At 33.7% G+C, this 24,597-nt stretch overlaps 1 protein-coding gene and 1 long non-coding RNA gene across 3 annotated transcripts in view; one reads left to right on the forward strand and one right to left on the reverse strand.

Moving 5' to 3' along the window:
• The window catches only part of COPS2 (COP9 signalosome subunit 2), a 29,847-nt gene extending 21,343 nt beyond the window's left edge, over positions 1-8,504 (forward strand). For both annotated transcript variants that reach the window (XM_014852708.3, XM_014852715.3), the window contains exons 8-13: positions 170-348; positions 460-512; positions 3,842-3,939; positions 5,100-5,182; positions 5,719-5,777; positions 6,403-8,504. In XM_014852708.3, coding sequence (XP_014708194.1) covers positions 170-348; positions 460-512; positions 3,842-3,939; positions 5,100-5,182; positions 5,719-5,777; positions 6,403-6,547 — 617 coding nt within the window. In that variant the 3' untranslated portion in view covers positions 6,548-8,504. The remainder of the gene's footprint in view (positions 1-169; positions 349-459; positions 513-3,841; positions 3,940-5,099; positions 5,183-5,718; positions 5,778-6,402) is intronic.
• Positions 1-24,597, reverse strand: part of LOC123282955 (uncharacterized) — a 74,681-nt gene that overhangs the window by 12,554 nt on the left and 37,530 nt on the right. The window contains exon 3 of the long non-coding RNA XR_006523337.2: positions 20,060-20,204. This is a non-coding gene — a long non-coding RNA (uncharacterized lncRNA). The remainder of the gene's footprint in view (positions 1-20,059; positions 20,205-24,597) is intronic.

Below are 24,597 nucleotides of genomic sequence, written 5' to 3' on the forward strand. Positions count from 1 at the left end.
TTGTTTTTTAGAATTAAGGAGTGTACCCTGGGGCTAGTACTATGCAGGTTGTAGAAGTAAAAGACTGGAAAGCACTAAAATAGTTTTCATTTGATTTTTTTATAGAGTGGTCAGTTTTGTTATTACAGAACTGAAAATGTCCTCTTTTCTCTGGTCTTATTCTTTACAGAATGTGGTGGTAAAATGCACTTGAGAGAAGGTGAATTTGAAAAGGCACACACTGATTTTTTTGAAGCTTTCAAGAATTATGATGAATCTGGAAGTCCAAGACGAACCACTTGCTTGAAATATTTGGTCTTAGCAAATATGCTAATGAAATCGGGAATAAATCCATTTGACTCACAGGAGGTATATGTGTGCCCTAATTGTTCATTTCAATCAGCTGTCTTTTGTGGAAATAAAAATGTTATTCTTTCTTTGTGCAGTATACATAGTTAATTCTTGTTTTTCTATGTTTAGGCCAAACCGTACAAAAATGATCCAGAAATTCTAGCAATGACGAATTTAGTAAGGTAAGTCTTCATATTTCAGTTAAGGTAAATATCCTTAAAGTAGCAAATAAAGAGGAGAGAACTTTTCAGAATTAAGTTAATATTCAGCATTTATTCTTTTGTATTTTGGTTTGAAATATACCAAAGTTTGTGAAATTTTTATCTTCTAAAGTCATTTATTATGCTTTTCTGTTAGTCATGAGATTTTATGAAGTATTCGCTGCTTTTTTTCTTATTATCCACATGTTTGTGTGTGTGTGTTCTTTTTCAGTAGAAAACTGATTGTAGATGTTTTAAAACAATGTTACGATGTTTACTGTTTCTACCTGCCTTAATCCTAAATGAAATTATGAATGGGTCCACATAAGTCAAGAATTTTCAATAAGACAGTTTCTTTACTGGTATATTTTCTCAGTTGACAAGATAAAAAAATTGGGGCCAGCCCCATGGCGCGCTCCACTGCGGCAAGCCCAGGGTTTTGCAGATTTGGATCCTGGGCGCGGACATGGCGCCGCTCATCAGGCCATGCTGAGGCGGCGTCCCATGTGCCACAGCTAGAAGCACCTGCAACTAAAAAACATATAACTATGTAGTGGGGGGATTTGGGGAGAAAAAGGAAAAGTAAAATCTTTAAAAAAAATAAAAAGATAAAAAAATTGTTTTAAAACAGTTTATCTCAGATGATTTTTCTGAGGTGAGAAGCAGAGGGGTCATACTGGTAAGAAACCAAAAGATTTGATTTATTGATGGCTTCTGCAGAGACAGATATGGCTAAGATGGTTAGCAACTGAAAAACCTGCTATAATCAATTAATAGTAAACAAAATTATAGAAGATAAGACCATGCAGAAAGCCCAGAAAAGAAAGCCTATTTTTGCAAAAGAAATCAGTGAGCAAGAAAAATTTTCCTCTGGGCCAAGAATAAATGGAACCGTTGGCTTTAATGGATTTTCTTTGTAGAAAGTTTCAGAAGTTCGTTAGGTTTCTTCAATTCCTTTGTTTCAGATTATACAGCAGAGTTTGCCAAGCCAGAAGAATGCAATTAGGGACATAGGCCAGGGGTTTTTGCAGATGTATGTATATAATTAGGTGACCAGACATTCTCTTAATATTCTTTTTTCATTTAAAAAAAGTACTGTTACACTATAAATTATGAGTCACCTACATAAGAATTTTATATACTTGGAGAAAATAGATTATTTTATGATAATTGTTTAAGTTCATATGTAAAATGTCCTCATTTACTTAGTTTTTATTTGCTACAACTTTCACAAGTTACTAGGTTTTTTGTTTTGTTTTAAGGAAACCTTAATTTTACCTGTAAAAAATAAGAATGATTTTATTTTAAGGGGACTATGAATGATTAGGGGATAAAAGCCCTAAATTACAACATTAAAAAATCAATTTCTTCTTTTTTTTTTTTTTTGAGTAAGATTAGCCCTGAGCTAACGTCTGCTGCCAATCCTCCTCTTTTTGCCGAGGAATGCTGGCCCTGAGCTAACATCCGTGCCCATCTTCCTCTATTCAATTTCTTTTTTATTGTTCACTTCTTTAGTCTATTTTAATATATATTTGTTGAATTAAATTGATTTTAGTTATGAAAGGAGATTTCTCCATCTTTATTTCAAACAGTTTATTCCATCTACATTTGGCCACATTAACTAAGATGATTTGTTTAGAGATTAACTTCATAATAATTTTTTTAAATTTATAAAGTTAAATTGCTAAGCAACAGTTTGAACTTTTAAAACTCTTAAAGGGGCTGGCCTAGTGGCCGAGTGGTTGAGTTCTCGTGCTCCCCTTCAGTGGCCCAGGGTTTCAGCAGTTCAGATCCTGGCCGTGGACATGGGACCGCTCATCGGGCCATGCGCGGCATCCCACGTGCCACAACTAGAAGGACCCACAACTAGAATGTACAACTATGTGCTGGGGGTGGGGTTTGGGGAGAAAAAGCAGAAAAAAAAAAGATTGACAACAGTTGTTAGCTCAGTTGTTAGCTCTTTAAAAAAAAAACCAAAGAAATATTGAGGGAAAGTTTTGCTCTAGACATTAATATTTCATCTAAATTAAATTGGTTGAATACATTAAAATGAATTAAAGGACTGATTTATCAGACCTTTAAAAACTAATAGCTGTATTTATATATTTATTATGTTACAATTTATCCAGTGAAACCTCTATGTTAGAACTTGGAAACTTATTTTAATGGCAAATTTTGACCCAAACCAAAAGTGGTCTCTGATATCCCACATTTTGTATAAGATTTTCTTTAAAAGCCACGTAAATAGTGGAAGAATGTCTCTTGATTTAACTATAAGTGTGTGCAAGTGTTTTCACTACTGCTTGACTATATCTTCCTATAGTATATTACAATAATGTATTTGGGGTAGGTAAGAAAGTAATGCTTCCTAATTTTATCTTCCTAGTCAGTTGCCAGGAGACTAGAGGAAAATAATTCCTGTTGAAGCACTTGAACCATCTGCCCCTAACATGAAGTTACATTGCGACCCAACAGATGGAAGCACAGCAGAGGGCGTGCAGAATGGCTGATGATATGTCTTACATATAAAGCCCACAGTGGTGCCATATCCAGAAGGTTGGCTTCTTCCTTCTCAGCACCTTTAGCAGTCTCCATAATGCCTTACAGAATTTCAAGAGTAGATACTAGATGCCTCAGAGAATCATGAACATAAATCAGCCTTTGGCCTTCTGCAGCAGGGTCCATCGCTCTTTACTTTGTGAGCGTGTCCTACTTGGCACTCTTATCCCGTTGTCTGCCACTGGTGTTTCTGCTGTATAGCACAGTGGAATTTTTAGGCTAGAGAGAATTGGGAATCAAATGTTCCTTTGAAAAGTTTTGGCAGTTACTGGTAGCTTTCTAGAAGATAAAAATTAGGAAGCTGCATTTCTGAATAACCTTCAGAGAGGATGTACTGTCTTATTTGAAAGACAAGGCTAAACTCTTCCATATGGTAGTATGCATGAAACCTGGTTTCCTAGGGATTAAGTGCACAATTTAATTTGAAAGCATCAAACTTTAAGCAGTTATTAAACTAGAGTCAATTCTTAACAATACTAAGATTTTGAGAAGATTTAATTAGCTATATATAAATATAGTATATAACCCCAAAAGAATATTTATTTAATCTTTCCTTTGTAAAACTGAAAGCATTAAAAAGGAAACTCATTTTATTTGAAGAAGAATGTGCTTATACTTAACTCCGATTTCCATGATGGAAACTCTGGTGATTTAGGTTTTTGCATATAAAAGAAACAGGCTCTTTGGATTATCTGACAAAATACATAACTTCTTCATGTTTAACAAAGTTTTTACTTTTCTTTTTCTGTTAGTGCCTATCAGAATAATGACATCACTGAATTTGAAAAGATTCTGAAAACAAATCACAGCAACATCATGGATGATCCTTTCATAAGGGAACACATCGAAGGTATATTCTTTCTGCCAACTGAATTCTATTTCTTTTTTTTGACACTGTCAACAGTGCTTCTTAATGGATCTGCATGGAATTAGCTGTTTTTCTTCAGTTTATTGCAAAGTATAAAAATGTTTTTAAATTCTGTCATGGAATAAGGTACTCCTTAAAATTATAAAGCTGTTTTAAAGAAATCATTAGCCAATTTCATGTTATTAACAAAATCAAGTTCTCATATGATGTCCATTTCATTTAAGGTAGCTGCCCTTTTACCTTTTCTAATTTACATATTGTTGCATGTTTATTACTGATGTTTAGATTCAAAGTTATTTTTTAGGATTTATTTTTGAAATAACAGCTTTGAAAATAGCCTGCTATAGATAGTACTGAGATGCATTCACTTTGAAAGGTAGGCTAAAATTGTACCACTAAGTATATGAGATTTTTAGTAAGTTCTATTGGATTAATAAAGGCAAAAATCATCCCTTTGTTCTGGGGCCACTTTTATACCTCCAGTGTTCCACCTGTTATGGAGCTATTTGAGGGTTTTTTAATGACCATTTGGAACAACTCATTCCAATACTTAAATTCCAAATGCATCAAGAAAATTTGAAGAATACTTTGAAAGTAATGTTCTTTTGTTCCCCACCTTCCTTTCTCTTCCATTCCACAGACATTTTTAAAGTTCTTATATGAACCTAGAATGATACTGCGCTTTGTGGATATAGAAAAATGTAGAAGCCTTGTGCATAAACTCGAATCTAGTTTTTTTTTAAAAAGAGACACTTGTACGTGGAGAAGTGGGGAAAATTGTAAATTCATTGTATAAAATATAATTCTCTAGGTTTTAAGAGAACATAAAATAAGGAATTTGACTGGTGTAAATCAGAGCTTCTTGAAAGATGTTAACTATAGAGGTAGCATCACAACATGAGCAAAATCAGAGAGGGAGAAACAAGGGAAAATTATGGGAGAGGCAGTCTCTAATTATATTGTGCGTCTATTGGACCCAAATGTCTTTAGATTCAAATACCTTACGTCCTTGCCAGACAGAAAGGTGTATTTTGAGAAGATAAATGAGATAGTGAATTAATATGATTTAGAAGTGCGTAATGATTCATAAAGATATACAGACTGTTAAATGCAAATGTATTGTTTTTTGTCTTTTCTTTCAGAGCTTTTGCGAAACATCAGAACACAAGTGCTCATAAAGTTAATTAAGCCTTATACAAGAATACATATTCCTTTTATTTCTAAGGTACTTATATTCATGGATTTTAATGCTTATAATTTATAGTTATAAATGCAGTATACCTATTTTCCATTTAAAAGAATAATTCTAACTTGGTAACATTTTGTAATATTACAAATTTTAACTATAGCATAACTTAATGGCTTTGCTTTTAATGTGAATTTTTCTGTGTTTTCTTGGCATAAATTGAGTTAATAGAAAAGAGAAATAAGGAATCGTTAAATTTCTTTTTAAAAATTCCTTCAGCCTCAGAGAAAATTATAGAAGAGAGAGTAGTGGCTAAAATATAAATTGATGATAGGTTAAGCCTAATCACAGTAAAATTGTGGTAGGAATATACTTTAAAAATTAAAACCTTAAATTTCATCAGACCTGTGATGTGAGAAGTATTTTGAAGTGATAATGGAATTTGTTTTAAATTTTGTCTTCACTAATTTTCCTTTAAGTGGTGGGAATGAATTTAAAATCAGAAAAATTATTTATATAAAATCATGAAGTCTTTAAAAAAGTTAATTAGTAAAATTATGAGTCTTTTGTCTTAGGAGTTAAACATAGATGTAGCTGATGTGGAGAGCTTGCTGGTGCAGTGCATATTGGATAAGTAAGTACTTGGCTACTATTTATCACAAAATGTTTAGGACCATAAAGTTTGAATACTAATGGCAAGGAGAGCAGTTGAATTCTTGATTATTTTATAAAAAGCACTTCTGGCTGTGATTTTCTTTTAAAAGGGATGTTTATGTATGTGTGACAGTTTTTGATAAATGAGCATATTAAGCACATGATATCTGAAAAAGTTCTAAATGGTTTTTAAGAAGGATTTCTCATCAGTATATGACCCATATACAGTTAGAAAATTATTTAACAAATAGTACTTTTTATGTATAAAGTATAGTATATAATAGTTTTGAAATTATATCTTTCTTAAAAGCAGTATCTTTAAAGCTTCACAGATTACATTTGCTCTTGATTAATTGGGTAAGTCTGTACCTGTTGGTTGTTTCAGTGAAATTGATGAAAGGTAGCTCGAATCTGGTTTCTGTCTAGAGTTTGAATAAGATAATGAATGTTATAATTAATGCTGAACTCAATCATTTAATGTAGGCGGCGGGGGGGCGGTTATTGCATTTATTGATATTGTGAATATTTTATGAAACATTAGTCCAGAAGATATGCTTAGTGAAAACAGTTTGTAGACATGTTTTCCTTTATTTATTTATTTCCAGCACTATTCATGGCCGAATTGATCAAGTCAACCAACTCCTTGAACTGGATCATCAGAAGAGAGGTGGTGCCCGATATACTGCACTAGATAAATGGACCAACCAACTAAATTCTCTCAACCAGGCTGTAGTCAGTAAACTGGCTTAACAGAGAATAAGCTTTTACAGACGTACTTAAGGCAACAGTGCAGAGATGTAATCCTTAAAAGAACTGGGAATGGCAAAACTACTGTCGGTTGATGTGTCCTGAAAATTATTGGAGTTATGGCAGAAGTGCTTTTTTTGATCAACTGGTTTGTGTTTTGCTGCTGCATTTATCCCAAGAAAAACAGCTTTAATCTCCAGAAGAAAACCAAAATGCCATGGGATTTATGCTGTATTGACATCTTGCCCTAAACATACAACATCGTAGTAATTTGTCATGGGCAACATGACCAGAGAGAAGATTTTTGTCATGATTTTAAATACACTGACACGCTACTGTTGGTTAAATTTAAACATGTTTTACCTGCAGAAATTCTCTCACAAATAACCTGCAATAACTTGAAATGCATACCCTTTTGAACACTTCCTTTTCTCATGTATAAATTAAAATGTTTGCTGCATTTTGCAAAATGTCAATTCTTCAAAAATGTGTCCGTATATTTCTGTACCTGCAGTGTAGTAAAGGTTTAGATGAAACCCCATAATTATGGTGGCATACTGTCACTTAGGTTTCAAGCAGCAAAATAAACAGTGCAGCTCAGAAATTGTAGTTTGGTTCTTGATGTGTTTTTATTACATTTGGGGTTTTTGTTTTTCTTTTTAGTACCTTAGAAATTTCAAATTATGTTATCTTCAGTTAATGATTTTAAAAAGCCTGGGAGCAAATAAGTTGGTTATTTGCTTTCGAGTTTTTAAAATAAGTCTTTATTGATAAAGTAAGTAGAATTAGTTTCTAACAGAACACTTGCATTGTACTTACTTTGACAGTAATGCTTTAAAGGAATAAATTTTTTTCAAGAATGATATTCCTTTGTAAAAAAGAATAAATACTAACTCTCAGAATGTTCACTTTAAACAAATATGCCAGAACATAGACAGCTAAATGAATGTTACCGTGCGTAGTGATCATGCTGGAAATTATTTCCTAATTCCAGCAGTCTACCATTGCTCAAAACCTCTTGGGCTTTGCTCTTTTAGAATTGCATTCAGAGCTAATTTACGTCACACTATTAACTTTATGATTACATGTTGTTGAAAAAAGATGTATTACCAAGCTGGACTGTTTTACAGTTACCATTATTTGGCACCAAATGACTTTTGACAGTTTCCAAAAATTAAATCAATCTTTGAAGTAATAGTAGAAAGTATGCAACTGGCTTTGGAGGCGATCCCAAGAGTTTTAAAGGTATTCTGAGCAGTGGTAGTAGCATAGTTAGAAGAATGAACTGTGGCTTCCCAAGGTGACTACCTTAAAGGAGATGCAGCTCATTTGAATGTATTGAGTTTTGGATGTATTTGTTTCATTTAAAAACAAAAAGTTTCACATTATTTTATAGTGTCAAAAGGAAGAACTAAGATTAAGATAATTTCTTTGATTTTTCTATTGCTTGTTATTGTGTAAAAAGAAGTGCGTGGCAGTTCAGAAGAAAGACTGTTTTAACTGAAGAATGACAACCAAGAATTTTTGATCATTAAATCAGATTTTATAAACAGTGGAAGGAGCATGGACTTAAAACAAGGCATGCTTATTCGGTTTTGTCAAAATTTTACGAAAATATGTGATATATATTTATACTAAAACTATATAATCCTTAGATTTAGGAGAGCAATCAGCTAATGTCTTTAGCAGATTAAAGCAGTATTAAATACAGGTACAAGTTGGAAATTGTAGAAAACTGAAAGAAAACGAAAGACAAAATTAATGTCTCTGGTAGGGAATAAAAAAGTTTAAGATATTATAAAATTATGTGTATTTTCTTCTCTTTTACATAAATCATTTGTGAAAAGTGTGCTAAATTTTTTTTACAGAAGTGATAATAATTAGGATTTATTTTTCAATATAATTTGAAGACCCTTTGTTACCCAAATAAAAATGACAAGTTTCTGTGCCTGTATTCAAATATGTATGTATGTGATAACTGTGGGAAAAGCCCTGCTTATCTCTGAGTTGATGAAATTAGAATTCAAAGGATTTGAATGATGTGATGTAACCCCTATCCTCCAACTCTTAAGGTGCCCAGTTCTCCTGTCATATGTTTACTGTGTGCAGTAGTGCACCTTCTAGTTTCTAGGAAAGCATGCACTTGTTATTCTTTGGGAAATTGGGCTAAGTATAGAACAATATCCAAAGTTATACCATAATCTTTAATTTAAGGTAATTGTACATATCACATAGGCATTGTTGAATCTTCTCTAGGTACAGGTTTATTCTTTTTTCTAAAGTCATTTGCCACATTTGTTCTAGAACAAAGGTTTTTGCTCTATCTTAACTGTCTGACTCATGTAAAACTTACTATTTTTTTCCCTTTAAACATATTCTGTGTTCTTGTGTGTCAAATCTTGGAGAGTTGAAATCTTAGAGATTGCTTTTCAAAACATAACTAAATTTAATGGAAGTAAAAAAAATTGATTGGCAAATTCTTAGCATTTAAATTGCTGATTAAATCTTTCCCTTTTTTGTGAAAACTGTAGTAACAAGTAGTTTACATCATTTTGAAATATGCTTCTCTCCTTTTTTTTTTACCCCTAAACCTGGATAAACTCACTTCACAGCAAACTTTGGCTGCTACAGATAGATACTGTCTACTACAAGAGCTGCATTTCCATTTCTCATTCTAGCTCTTAGGTTAATTTTAAAGTTGTTGATTAAATATTTTTTATCCATATCTTAATGGTGCATCACTTTTTAAGATGAGATGCTGATGTATGTACTAAGAATTGCTTTCATTACATGAGTCCCTTCTAACTAAAGCTTGATAGTCTATCTTTCAAAACTACTGAGAATCTGATTTCACATCCAGGGTATAGTTTTAGTGAAGTCTGGTTTAAATGGACTACACTGTGGGCCATATAGTACTTTTTGTTACCTTATAATAAGACATCAGTTTGCCACGGACTGAAAAGCCGCTATTGTTATTTAAAATATCCACTACAGTAAAAAATTTTTTAAATTTTCCTTTTTAATCATTAGCCTTTATTATTCTTCAGTATAAACACAGGTGAGTACATTTTTCTTTTGGGGTGGAGATTGGGGTGAGGGTATCTAATCAACATATGAAGCAGATTATGGTGGTACAGAACACTAGTCAGTTTAGTCCATAGGAAAAAAAAGTATTTGCCTGTGGATTCCTCTTACCTTTTTTAAGGGATCAGAGATACTCTAACCATTTGTTTACCAAAGCTGCTTTTTAAAAATAATAATATCATTTTACTACTGTTTTAAATAAACCTGAAATGTTTTCATTTAATTCAGGTCATTAAAGTGAAACTTGAGCATACAAAACTCTAGTAAAGCTAGGAGTTTCATTCTTTATATGAGATTTATAACATCTTGAAGGAGATAAACATCCTTTTGAACTGAGATATGTAACAAAAAGAAGGAATTAACTTTTTCAATTTTTTTTGAGATATAATTAACATAAAACATTGTAAGGAATTGACTTTTAACTATTTTGTTTCAAAGTGTTAATACTATCCAGGCACTTAGAACAAGAGACTGGGTGTCAGTCTCAAAACTTGAAGTTCAGGGACTTTGGTCTTCATTTGCGTTACCAAAATCAAAATTTTTCTCTTTTTTTTCCTGAGGTTTTACTTGTTTTTGTTGTCTTTGCATTAGGTTTCCCAGACGTGCCCCCTCTCCCCCCAGCATCCTATATTGGTTTTGTTACAATTATGAGTAGGAATAATTGTAAGAACCTCTTTAATATAGACATATCAGAGATTAACTTTTAATCTAAGTGTGTCAGAAGTTCTATTTAACTCAAGATTATTCAATTTTACTATGTATCCTTCTACCTATTGTGTGCCCTTAATGGTGTGGATTAACCAGTGGTTCAAAAATTTTGTTTACTTCTCTTTGAATCACTAGATGAGCTCTGACAAGATTTAACCTTTTGGAATTTCAAGGCAAGTTAAAATAGTCATGCCATTTGGAGGATTTATGGTTTATGATACTAAGCACCACAAAACAACTGTGCCAGTGATTCTTAATGTTTCCCCAAATGCTAAAAATTAATATTTTAATTTGCCTTTGAATCTTGAAAAGATGGTTTCTTCTGGGACATTACTTAAACAAATGTGTGGTTCTCTCTCTCTCTCTTTTTCTTTGGTGAGGAATATTGGCCCTGAGTTAACATCTGTTGCCTATCTTCCTCTTTTTGCTTGAGGAAGATTGTCACTGAGCTAACATCTGTCCCAATCGTCCTGTGTTTTGTATGTGGGATGCTGCCACAGCATGGCTTGATGAGCAGTATATTTAAGTCCACACCCAGGATCCAAACCTACAAATCCTGGGCCATCGAAGCAGAGCATGTGACCTTAACCACTACACCACCAGGCTGGCGCCACAATGTGTGGTTCACTTATTTTTTGCTTCTTTAGTGTCATGTGTTATTTAAAAGCCTGCTGGAATAATTAAAAGTCAATCTTAGGGCATCAAATGTAGTTGCCAACTCTACCTTAAAATCTTGTGATAGGCAAGAAAAGATTATTTATTAAATACTTACCTTATTATTTGGGGCTAACTTTGTTGCCTCTTGGCCAGGATTTTAAATTTTAAACCTTGGTCAGGATTTCCACATTAATGGCTGGCCAGTAAAATTTCTTGTGGGCATGTGTGTGTGTACACATACTTGTGGGAGTACAAAATTCACTCCCCTGGTCCACCACAGTAATTTTTTTTCAGTTTCCATTACTTAATATCACTTGTTTCTGACTCAGGCATATGCCATGAAAAGAATTGCCGGTGTACCAATGACTCCTCTGTTCTAACTAAGTTTCACATGGAAGACAGTGTTCAAATTTACATAATTTGGAGGATTTAGGTTGATTTTTTAAAATTCTGAAGTAGGGCATTTTTAAGTCAATTGATGAAGGTTTTTTTACTGGGCGTTATTCATCTTATGTGAGTTTAGAGGGTTAAAAAATTAGAAGTTTTAATCATCCCATGAAATTGTCAAAAGCTTTTGCATGCATAGTTACCATATTAATAGCATTTAATGCTGTATTGAGTATTTAATTTTTGTTAAAATGTTCGCCTATCTCCTATTACTTAACTACTGCAATACTAAATTTTTATGCATCTATTTTAAATAACAGTTTGAGAACGACTAAAATAAATTTTCAATTATATGTCAACTAAGAAATGGAGTGATGATGTGGAAAAGGCAAAATTGTTTGATTTTGCAGTGTTACATAGTTGGTTGCGTTACGAGTTTTCTCAATTTTCCTTTTCTTAAGCTAGTGTTAAAAATAACCTAAGTTCCTTGAGCTCACACTAGGTGGTAGGAAGCAGGTGACTAGGAGTGTGGCAGAGGATGGCTACCTGGAAATGGAACTCCCACAAGTTAATACTTGAGAATTGACTGATATGTGCAGGATGGGTCACAAGATGCTTTAAGACAGGCACTCAAGGATTTTTGACTGGAAGTACACATTCTTTGTCAGTAATAAAAATTACATAATCTACCTCAAATATTTCCTGTGTAAATATTAGTCTCAACTAGCACAAAACCAGCACAGTGGCTTTAAACAGTACACTTTATATATTTGAGTAATTCAGTAATATATACTTGTAAAATAGCTTTTGAATGTTTTAAGAATATTTCTCAGAAAACAGTACTGAAAATCTTGTTCATTTGGTTAGAAAATTGGGGTTTAAATATTTTCCACTTTTAAGGTTACCTGCTTGTTCTACTTTGAAGCATTCATGGAGGAGTTGGCCTCTCCTGAACCCTGTTTAATCTGTCCTGGAACAATTCATGGTGCAAACAAATGTCTCAGGAATTACTCCTTCAGTATAAAATTAAACACTTCTAAGCAGGAAATTAAACCAAGGAAAGAAGTGGAGGGAGAAATGTACTCTCCCAAATCCCTGTTATGATGCTTTAAAATGAACTTTTTAAGGGCTGCAACATCTAAGGAATCATTTGTGAATTTACTGTGTATCCAAAAATAACTCAGGTGTAACCTTCAAGGTAGTGGAATGGACCAACCCTCATCTCAAAGTACGATAATGCTATCAGACAATTTTTGAAAGTCAAAAGAACTTTCAGACTAATAGCCTTGTGGCCAGTGTCACTTTGCACATTACAAATCCTTTGGCCTTCGAAGTTGTGGAAGTAGGAGAGGAGTGAGGCTGGTTACTTCCTATTTCAGCTACATTTCCAACAGTGGTAGGTGTTATGTTCATGGCATCAGCCCAGCAAGGAACTACATAAGCAATATACATCTAATATCTTGAGTTGTGTATTTGTTGTACTTAATAGTTTTATGGTCCCAACTCAATTTTTAGAGTAATGAATGGAAATTTATAGTCTTCTTTCTAAAAACCTAATTTAAGTTTTGTTGTATTACGATTGATCCTCTGTAGGTTAGTTGCCTTCAACTGAAGAAGGGTTACCTATCTTGGACCTGTTAAAAGTGAGTTGTATCATGAATGAATATAGACTACAAACTGATTTACTTTATTGAGTAGGGTAGGGTTGATATTTAAAACTTGGTCTTTCTTCTTTCTCATTATTGTTGTCTTCACCACCAAGAGACAGTTAGAAAAGGAATCTAAAAGTGCTAGAATACTAAAAGGGACATGCCCTTTCTCTAACCCCTTCATCTGTTTATTTAACAAGTATTTGTGTGCCTACTATGTGCTATGTCCTAAGGTTGAAGGATACCATAAGGAACAAATTATCCCTTTGCTCAAAGAGCTTAGTTCTATGGGGAAAGGCAGATAAACAAGATAATTTCAGATAGAGAAAAATCCTATCAATCAATAAATGAAAGTGGGGGAGGTAACTTTGAGGATGTGAAAGTTGGTTTCACACATAAGTGAGGAAAAAGAGCTGACCATACTGATCTAGGGCAAGAGCAGTCTAGGCAGAGAGGAAGTCCATCTGAGATGAGAGGGGTATGTTAAATTCAAGCAAGATAGGATGAGATGTTAAACAAGATTGGAGAGATGGTCAGGGTAATGGGTAATCTTATAGTTTGAGATAATGAGTTGAGAGTTTATTCTAAATAACAGTGGGAAGCCATTGGAAATTTATATTCTGATATACCATTTTAAAAGATGATCTGGCTATCGTGAAGCAATGATTATATGGGGCAAATGTGACCAGGGAGACCAGCAGGAGCCCACTCAAGAAGTCTGAATGAAAGATGATAGAGGCTTTTGGACCAGAATTTGGAAAGAAGTGCATGCACAGAATCGGGAAGGCCAACAGGATTTGCTTATGAATTGGAATTGAGGATTGTAAAGGAAAGAGACAATAAGGATGGCTCCTAGGTTTGTTACTGAGCAACTGGTAGATAGTGATATCATTAAATGAAATGAGAAGACTGAGAAAGTATATTTTTGGCAAAAGAGGCTGAGCCAGCAAAAGAAACAAAAGTGGACTGGGAGCTTAGCAATAAGCAGTAGTATCACAGAAGCTAGGTATTTCAAAATAGAGTGATCAACTGGGAATACTGCTGAGAGGTGAAATAAGATGAGAGCAGAGAAAGGCCCTAGAATTTAGCACGATACAAGTCTTTGGAGCCGCTAATGAGCATTTTCAGTGGAGTGACGGGGATGTTCTAGCTCTTCCGCTGGACAGTGAGGAACTTCTTTAAACACTGTCCTTAATTTCTCATTATAACTTGAAGGTTAAAAAAAATCCCTCCTTTTTTATATCTTCTGAATGTTAAGCAGGATAAGTTAGGAAATTTTGAAATAGAGCAGACCATAACTCCAGACATTAATAACAAACAGCTGTCTACAAAGTGTCTCCTCCTATAAAATATTTTAAAACCTATTTTTCCCCTTTCCAACACTATATAAGAATTTAATTTAAAATTTTTGCTTTGACACCTATTAACTATGAAATTGCATGAAATCCATGGCTTTACCTAATATTTTTATTCCTACAAAACTTGTCAAACCTTTCTAGTGTTTATGAAGAATGGATTCGTTGTATATGTAAACAAAGCCCTCTCAGCTTATGAACTTTCCTTATATCTCAGGATATTAATATAGCTGGATGTTATTGCCACCAAAATCGTGAATTCTTGAAATATTTGGATTTGTCTCCAAGGAACTAGTTCAGATATAAACAATACTATAATAATTAAGGGTTGGTATTTTGAGTAACCTCAAAAGTGGAAGAACAAAATGCCTTATCCTGAAATTAGCATGTTTTATCTGAAAGTACACATTTGCTTACCTTCTTGAATGCCTGTGAAGCAAGTAGAATAAACAAATTTACAGGTCATCATATCTCAGAATTATAGTGGTCATTTTCCGTAATCAAAAATCAGGAAACAATTGACAAATGGGATTTTGCTTCTGAGAACAAAATATGTGGACTCTAGGACAGAGGTTGCCATCTTAAAGATGCCTTTTGGAGCTTCCCAGGGGAGAGGAGTGTGGTAAAGTAGAAAGCTCTGGGTAACAGGAGACCTGCATTCTTTAGTTGTCCATGAATCGAGACCATGTCTCTTAACCTCTCTGGGCTCCAGTTTCCTTAGTTGAATTATTCTTTTTAACCTCAGGTATTCAGAATGGAGAAAATCATAATCCTTGGCATATGGCACACTACCATGTCTTTTCAGTTATCTTTCCTGTGTTTAGTAGATATGTGTATATCTGAAAAAATAATATGCATGTCTTTTTAATTTCTATAAATGATATAAATTTCATCCCCTTTTAAAACTATTTTTATCTACGTTATTTTTAAATCTGGTCCATTGCTCCTGCCTTTCTCTTCCACCTCATACATATGCCAAAATTTACCCGTTCAATCTCCAGTGGTAGACATCTGTGATCCTTCCAAATCCTTACCACATTAAAGAATTCTGTGGTGAATATTTTATACCTATCTTCTTATCAACTTGTGCAAAGTTTCTCTGGGGTGTGTAGCTGGAAATAATGAATCTTAGGGCGTAATAGTTAATTTTACCAAGTACTGCCATATTACTCATCAAAATGGCTGCACGATTTATGCTCCAACCAGTAGTGCGTGAGGGTTCTGGTTTTCTGCTCTCCTTGATGGCCTTTAATAATATCTGACTTTCTAAAGTGGTATTTTCCTATTAATTTTAACTTACATTTTTGTAATTACTAATAAGCTTGAACATTTCTTCATACATTTATTAGCCATTCAGGTTTCCCTTTCTATGGACTATCTACTCTTCACAATCTGTTTATTGGCTTCCTAGTTTTTACTGATTTGTGGGAGGTCATTGTATATTCTTGAATTAACTCCTTATCTGGTTTATTTTAGACTTGCAAATATTCTCTGAAGCATTGTCTCTAATTTCCTTCATTGAACAGAAATCTTTGATTTTGATGATGGATTTAATGTCCATTTTTCCCTCCATCACCCATACCTTTTTGGATCTTAAGTCCTTTCTTAGACTAATATCACAGAAATGTCTTTTATAGTTTTATAGTTCCTCTCTTCACATTTAGTTCTTTATTTGGAGTTTGTTTTGGTCTATGATTTGAGGTTGGAATCAAGCTTTATTTTTTCTGAGTTAATTTTCTCAGTACCCCATCTACTAAATTATTATTCTGTAGTGATTTGTTATGCCACCTTTTTCAACTACCAAGTTTCTGCATTTGCAAGGGGTGTATTTCTGAGTTCTTTAATCTGTTAACTGTTCTATTTGTTCCTCCACCAGTGCCACCTTGTGTTTTTATTACTGAGCTGAGTAATGTCTGAATTACAGGAGACTCTCCTCACCCAATTTGCTCCTCATTTTGAAAATTACTTTAGTATTCATGGTCCTTCATTTTTCTATATTAATTTTGGAATCAGTTTGTCAAGTTCCCTTGAAGTCTTGTAGAGTTTTAATTGGAATTGCATTGAATTTGGAGATTAATTTGTCTCTTTTTATGTCATTTAAGAGAGTGTTTAGTTTTTCTCTATAAAGATATTGAGCATTCATTGTTATATTAATTTCTAAATCTTTATCGTTTATGCTCTCTTATTTCCTAAGACATTTTCTAATTGGTTATTGTTAGGGTAGAAAAATTATATTGATATTTGCATACTGATTTTTGTATCTATCAGCCTTGCTGAACCTTGCTCTATCAATAGTTGGTCTGTTGATTCATTTCTATTTTCTAAGTAGATAATCACATTATAAAGAAAATAATTATATTTTTATGTATTTCCTTCCATCACTATACCTCTTATGTCTCTGTGTTATCTCATTGCATTGATCAGGATCTCCAATAACACATGGAACGGTAGTGATAATAGTCAGCATTCTTGTCTCAAAGAAAAAGCATCTTGAGTTTCACCATTAGGTATGAGGTTAATTGGGAGTTAGCTTTCATTTTATAAAGTTTCCTTCTGTTTGTGGTCTCCTAAGAGGTATGTGGGGTTTTTTAATCATAAATAGTTTTTGAGCTTTATTAAATGTTTCTGGACCTAGTAAGATGAACATGTGATTTTTCTCTTTTAGTTCTTTCATGTACTGAATTACACTCATAGGTTATCTAATGTTAACTCATCCCTACTTTCTAGGATAAACTCAAACTGATGATTATATATTCTTTTTCAAAGCAATGTTGGATTTATTAGACAACATTTTATTTAGAGGTTTTCCATGTATGTTCTTAAGTGATATTGGCCTATAATTTTCTCTTCTTGGACTATCTTTAATCAGTTTAATTAGGAAAGTTATTTTACATTATAAAATGTAAAGGCACCTTTCACTCTATTTCTATTTTTTAGAACAATATGTATAATATGAGCCTAATCTGTTCTTTGGAAGAACTCACTTGCAATGCTGTTTGGACTGAGATTTTTTAGACATAGTAAGATTTTTAAATTATAATTTCAATTCCTCTAATGATTATGCATTCTTTCAGATATGATTATTCGTCTCTTCAAGTATTCTGCTTCATTTTGTTCTATTTTAGCACTTTATTTGTTTTCAGAAATACATTTTGTCTAGGTCTCAAATTTATTAGGATACAGTTAGTAATAATCTTTGCTTTTTTAATATCCATTTTATTTATGCTTCTTCCCCCATTTTTGTTCTCTATTTGTTTATTTTGTCTATCTTACTAGCCTTTTGGAAGTGCCAGCTTTTGGGTCATTTTTATTATTCTTTTTGTTGTTCTCTCATTGATTTCTGCCCCAATCTGTATTATCTCCTTTATTTTCATTTTGTTGAATATATAATCTGTGGCTCTTTTTCTAGCTTCTTGAGTTGAATCATTTTCAAACTTTGTTATAATTTGCTTAAAACTATTAATTTAACATGTAAAGTTATAGTTGACATTCATTTTCTTTTTAAGCCAGGAATTACTCAGCAGTGTGGGGTTTGATGTTTTTGGTTTCCAAACATATGGAATATTTTCAGCTACCCTTTTGTTATTGATTTTTCCTTTTAATACTACTACTTAGAGAATATAATCTGTATGATGCTGATTCTCTGGAAAGTACTGAAATTTGCTTTGTAGCTTGGTATAGACAATTTCTGTGATTGTTCCATTAACGCTTTAAAATACTTTATATTCTGTAACGTCTTCCAAACTACCTATTTGGTCAAGCGTGTTGTTATTCAGATCTTCTATATTTTTGTTTAGTTTTTTTTTTTTTTTGCTTAATGTATCCACTTAATAGGGGAATTTATTAAAATCTTCAACTATAACTGTTGATTTGTGTATTTCTTCCTGTAATTCTGTCACTCGTTGCTTTATATATTTTAAAGCAGAATTGTCAGCTGCATATGTGTTCATGATTGTTATATCTTGTTGCTTTTGCCAGTATATATGTTTCTCTTTGTCCATTATGATTTTGTTTTTCTTATGATCTGTTTTGTGTCATATTAAAATTGCTCCTTTATGTTTTGCTGTTGTTGCTTATATTTGCCTGGTATATCGTTCTCTCTTTTATCTTCAACCTTTTCATATTTTTTTCTTTTCTTTTTTCTTTTTTTGATGGGTATGTCTTGTAAACAACATATTGCTGGATTTTAATATTTTAAAATTCAATCTGAGGGCCTCTGTCTTTTGATTTTTTTTAACAAATTTAAAATTATTATAGTTATTTTAGGACTTATTTCTGTCATCTGGGTTTTTTTGGTATTTTTTCTTCAGTAGTTTTATTTTGAAATTACTTTAGATTTATAGAAGAGTTACAAAGATAGTACAGAGAGTTCTTATATACTCTTCACCCAACTTCCTCTAATATTAACATCATATATTATGACAGTACATTTATAAGTTCTTAAAATTGATCTCAATATCTAAGCCTTTTATGTCTTTTCATCAAGAAAATCAAGTATCTTCACATTTTCCCTCACCTCCCTCTGGTCTATCCCTTTCCCCCCAACCATTATGTTGGAATCCTTTAGAATTTTCATTTCAGAATGTTGAGAATGTATTTGGACATGTGTATCATTGCTTATTTAGACAACAAGAAACAGTCTTTATTTATTTCTCTTCTTGCTGAGTGCATTCAGAGAGGATCTTTGTGTGCTATTTATTCTGAGTCCTTGATATGCCTGTGGATATCTTGACTCATCTTTACATATAATTTGACTAAAAATAAAATTCCAGTTTCAATTTCTTCCCTCAGAACTTTAAGCACATTATCCTGTTGTCTTTTTGCTTCCAGTATTGCCATAGAGAAATCTGAATTGGTCTGACTCTTATGCCTTTGCAAGTAATCTGCTTATACCTTCTGGAAACCAATAAAATTCTTTCTTTAATGGTATTTTATTTCATTTTAATATTTTTAGGTGAGGGTTTTTGGTATATGTTTTTATTATTCAGCCTATGTGGCATTCTTTCAATATGAGGACTTATACCTGTATTTAATTCTAGAAAATTACCAGTCGTTACTTCTTGAAAAATTCCTTCCCTTCCATTTACTCTTTTCTTTCATTCCTGGAAGCCTGTTAAATGCATGTTGACACCTATACTCTTGTCTTGTACCATTTTTTATCTTTTATATTGTATTTTTACTGTAACTTTTCTATGTTTAGACACACAAATACTTACCATTGTGTTACAGTTGCCTACAGTATTCAGTATTAACATGCTGTATAGGTTTGTAGCCTAGGAGCAATAGGCTATCCCATGTAGCTTGGGTGTGTAGCAGGCTGTACCACCTAGGTTTGTATAAGTATGCTCTACAATGTTCACACAATGATGAAATCACCTCATGATGCATTTCTCAGAATGTATCCCTAATAAGCAATGCATAACTGTATACATATATGTGTGTACCTGTGTAGCCCCATAAGACGTTATTGTCATTTTGTATAGTCAGTATTTATTTTGATTTACCCACATATTTACCAGCGGTCTTGCTCTTTATTCCTTCGTGCATCTCTGACCTTCCATCAGAGGTAAATAATAAATAAATAATAAATAATTTTTCCTTCACCTGAGTAGCACTCTTTGGTATTTTCTTTAGTGTAGATTTGTTAGTTATGAATTCTCCTGGTTTTTCTTTACCTGCAAATGTCTTTATTTCGCTTTCATTCTTGAAGGATGTTTTCACTGGGTATAGAAATCTAAGTTTGCTGTTATTTCCTTAATTTCCTTTCAGCACATTGAAGATATTTCATTGTTCTGTGGTTTTTATTGTTTCTTTTTCCCCCTGTTTTATTAAGACAAAATTGATATATAACATCACATTCATTAAGGTGTACAACACAATTATTTGACATGTAAATATTGCAAAATGATTACTACGATACATTTAGTTACTATCCATCTCCTCACATCATACATTTTTTTCTTGTGATAAGAACTTTTAAAATCTACTTTCTTAGCAACTGTCAAATATATAATACATGTTATTAGCTATAGTCACCATGCTGTATATTACATCCACAGAACTTAGTCATCTTATAACTGGAAGTTTGTGCCTTTGACCACCTTCACCCATTTTTATTGTTTCTATCAAGAAGTCAGCTGTCAATCTAGTTGTTTTGCCTTTGAAGTTTTTTAGTCATTTTTTCTTTGGCTACTTTTATGATGTTCTCTTTGTCTTTGGTTTTCTACAGTTTTATTATGATGTTTCTAGATGTGGACTTCTGAAAATTTATTCTGCTTGGCATTTGTTAGGTCTCTTGACTCTGTGGATTGATATCTTTCACCCATTTTAGCAGAATATCAGCCATTGTCTCCTCAAGTATTTCTTCTGCCCTATTTTCTCTCTCCTTTCCTTCTGAGACTCCAAATAAATATAGGTTAGAACTTCTCATCTATATCTTTTACCATAATTTTGATTTTTTCCCTTTTCTTTCCTTTTTTATTTTTTTGCCTTTCTGTGCTTTATTTTGGATATTCTTTTGCCCATTCTCCAATGTTCTTATTCTTTCTTCAGCTGTATGTCATCTGTTATTAAACCTACTGTAGTGAGTTGAATATTGTCCCCTAAAATTCACGTACATCTAGAGTGCAGAATGTGAGCTATTTGGAAGAAAGGTGTTTGCAGATATAATTAAAGATCTCAACATAAAAACATCCTAGATGTAGGATGTGCCCTAAATCCAATAGCTGGTGTCTTTATAAGAGAAAAGAGAAAGGGACATTTGGACACAGAGAGATGTACAAAGAAGAAGGTAATGTGAAGACAGAGGCAGACATTAGAATTATGCTGCAACATGCCAAGAGATGCCAAGAGTCATCAGAAGCTAGGAGAAAGGCAAGGAAGAATTTTCCCCTAAAGCCTTTCAAGAAATTGATTTTGGACTTTGGACTCAAGAACTGAGAGAATAAATTTCTATTGCTGTAAGCCACCAAGTTTGTGACAACTTGTTATGCCAGTCCTAAGAAACTAGTATACCCATCCATTAAATTATTCTCCAAGAATAACTTGGGGAAATACAGGGCTTGGTTCCTGTGAGCCAATTCATCAACAGCTCAATACATAATCTTGTTTTATGTGTGTTTCTGTTTAAAGACACCTTATTTAATACATGTTATTGATTCGTTAACATTGAACTCATGGCCAACAGCACTATAACTCATGCTTTAACAAAGCTTACCTAACACACATGTTTTCTCTGCAAGGCACATCACAGCCTTTTTGCACTTAGGAACACTAGAGAGTACTTCAGTACTATGCTTAAGGGCCATTTTAAACTGTGAAGTCAACAAAATAAAGCACAAAAATATGAAAAACATGGCACTAAATAGACCTCAAAAAGGACACTTTTTACAGTATGAGGGCTAAAACAAGAAGGCAGAGTGTCCCCTTGTTTAAACTTAGCTGGAAACGTGTCCCCTAGTGACTCAGATTTTTCACCACTCTGCACACATGCATGTCCATGAATAACCATGAAAGCATTAGGAGTACTGAGTTTCAAGTCACAAATAAATTTTAGCAAGTAGGTGACTCTTCGCAAATATGGACTCTGCAAATAATGCAAATCGACTATAGAACTAAATCCAGGCATGTTTTAACCTTCCATTAGGGAACTCAAGGAGAAATTTTATATAACTTCAAATATGAAGCTACAGTACTGCAGAGGGTTACAATATTAGCCGTTGCAGATAATGGTCTAACATCTCAAAAAATTGACTAAACTTTCTGCGGTCCCTCACAGCCAGCTGGTCCCAGCTGCCTACAGCCCCCACTGTAATGCATCTTCCACATTATGCTGTCCAGACCCAAGTAAAAGGACATCTTATTCTTCATCTCTTGATTTCTCTCCCTTCCCTGGTAGGTTATTCCCTTATCCTACCCGCTTTTCTTTAGCAAGGTCACCAGCTCTCGTGTTTTGACTCTCCAGTGGCACAGGCTTGGAGCCTCCCATCTCCACCACCATTATTGCTTATCTGCTTCTAATATGGAAAAAAAGAAAAATGCTGAGTAAATAACCTGGCTTGGACTAAAGCTGGAAAACTATGATCAGAATAATCAAAAATTGAAACTAAACCAGACAGTTCAATCACTTGCCATGAGTCTTCTCTCTTGTTTGTTCTTCAGATACTTGTTGATGATATATATTTTATACTCGTGCCAGGGACAGAATGCAGCCAGTTTCCTCTTTCCTGTGACTTTGAATCAATATATTTAAGGGTTTGGTTTTTAGAGTGCTACTATCTGGGAAATCAGACATAGAGGATTTGATTATAAGATGGTTTGGGAAAATACAGAGAGGCTCAGATGAGAACCTATAGATTCACGGCAATAGAAGAGAGATTTTTGCTGTTTTCTTTTGAATCTCCTTTGCAAAAAGTCTTGTCCTCATTCAGCGCAAACCTTTCTAACAGGAGAGGGTTCAACAGACACTGTCTTGTAAAGTGAAAGCAGAGAGTTCATATTGGCCATGTGGTCTCTTTCTGTTAACCTGAACCAAGGGAAACTTGTGGCTCCGTAAACTCTTCTCACGCTACCCATATATGGGCTCACTCACTATCCACAGAGCAGTTAAAAATGGTCCTTGGGTGGGCAGAGGGGCTGCAAGTTTCTGCATCATTTTATTTTGTAAATTTACTGAAGACATTTGCAGAGAGGATTACATCTATCTGCCTACCTTAGAAGGATGCTATAAAAAAACTGGCATCTTGTCACGTCTTCACTAAGACTCCTGCTTTTTGGAAGATTTTTCCTTAAGCTTTAGGGCACTTATTCTGATCTTATTTTGGACTTTATTTGCTGTACAGTTTAGGGACTTTTAGGAGGGCTCTTAGTGACTTCATTCTCCAGCTTAAGTTACGTGTTACTATACCCCCATATCAAGAGACTACTAGCCAAGAAATTTTAAATTTTCACTAGTTGTGTCCATTTTTGTGTAAGAATGCAGGGAAATTTGGTTATAAGCAAGTTGTTTGGGTTTTCTATCATAATATCCAAAAGTTAGGGTGAGGGTGAAGGATAAAAAGCAAAGTCCTCAGCCAATGCAGAAACAAGTGATCCAGTCCCCTTATGATAACAGCTGCAGCCCTTAGAATCGTTATCCTGACCCAATGAAGGAAAAGTGTTGAGCAAAATGGGGTGAAGCAGCAAAGTTATATCCAGTTGGACAACTAGGTAGAACAACTAGGTGCTGATCCTTATCACCAGTAGGTGTGGCTGGAAGCTGTGAGTCAGGAGAGTTTCTTCCGGATAGAACTCCGTTGGGTTGCCTCATTTTAGCAAAAATGCTGCGGCTCAACCGCCTATGTTTACAGAGCAACCCTGGGAGTGCTTGGAGGTAATTCTCACTGGGAACTCCTTGTTCTCAGCATAACTTAGGCTGTAAGTAACTGCCATGTTATAACAGTTACGCGTGTGTGTGCATACACACGTACACACACGTTTATTTTATTTATCTCTCTGTCTTTTATCTTACAAGACAGACAACTTCAGATGACAATTTTTTCTCTCTTCTCCCTAAATTATACCTAAAGCATTGAGGCCTACCTTTAATCTGGCAGTGTAAAATTTTTTTCTCTATGCATTTCATATGGCTTAGAAAATTATTCTGCAAATACTATATGTTCATTGTTTAAAAATTAAATTCAAGAGTACATAGGGGTATACAATGAAAAGTAAAAGAATCCTAACCTTAGATATAATAACTATCAAAAGATTATTGTCTGTCCTTCCAGAAATTATCTGTGCATATAAAGGCATATAATTTTTGCATAAATTGTGTCCAACAAAATTCTTCCGCTTGCTTGTGCCTAATGTGTATATTTTAAAGCTATATAAAAAAGACCCAGCAAGACAGTATCCACTATGCTATGGTATGACATTTCATAGCATTACATTATTTTCTTTTGTTCTTGACTGTAACATAAAGTGCCTGAAAAATGACCTTTTGTTTTGGTATGTATGGCAGGAACACAAGAGTTTTACAATGAACAATCTCTCACAATAATGACTCATTATTTGGAGAAAAAAAAAAGTCCAGCAAATATCTTGGGAAAATGTCATCCTGCATCTGGTGGTCAGCACACTTGGAGTGGGAGTCCTATCTAGTTGTACTGCGTTTCATATTCAGTCTCACAAAGAACGGAATTGTGAGAAAACTTATTCTACCAGTGGGATGTTT

This window comes from Equus asinus, chromosome 2 (assembly GCF_041296235.1).
Source record: "Equus asinus isolate D_3611 breed Donkey chromosome 2, EquAss-T2T_v2, whole genome shotgun sequence".
NCBI lineage: Eukaryota > Metazoa > Chordata > Mammalia > Perissodactyla > Equidae > Equus > Equus asinus.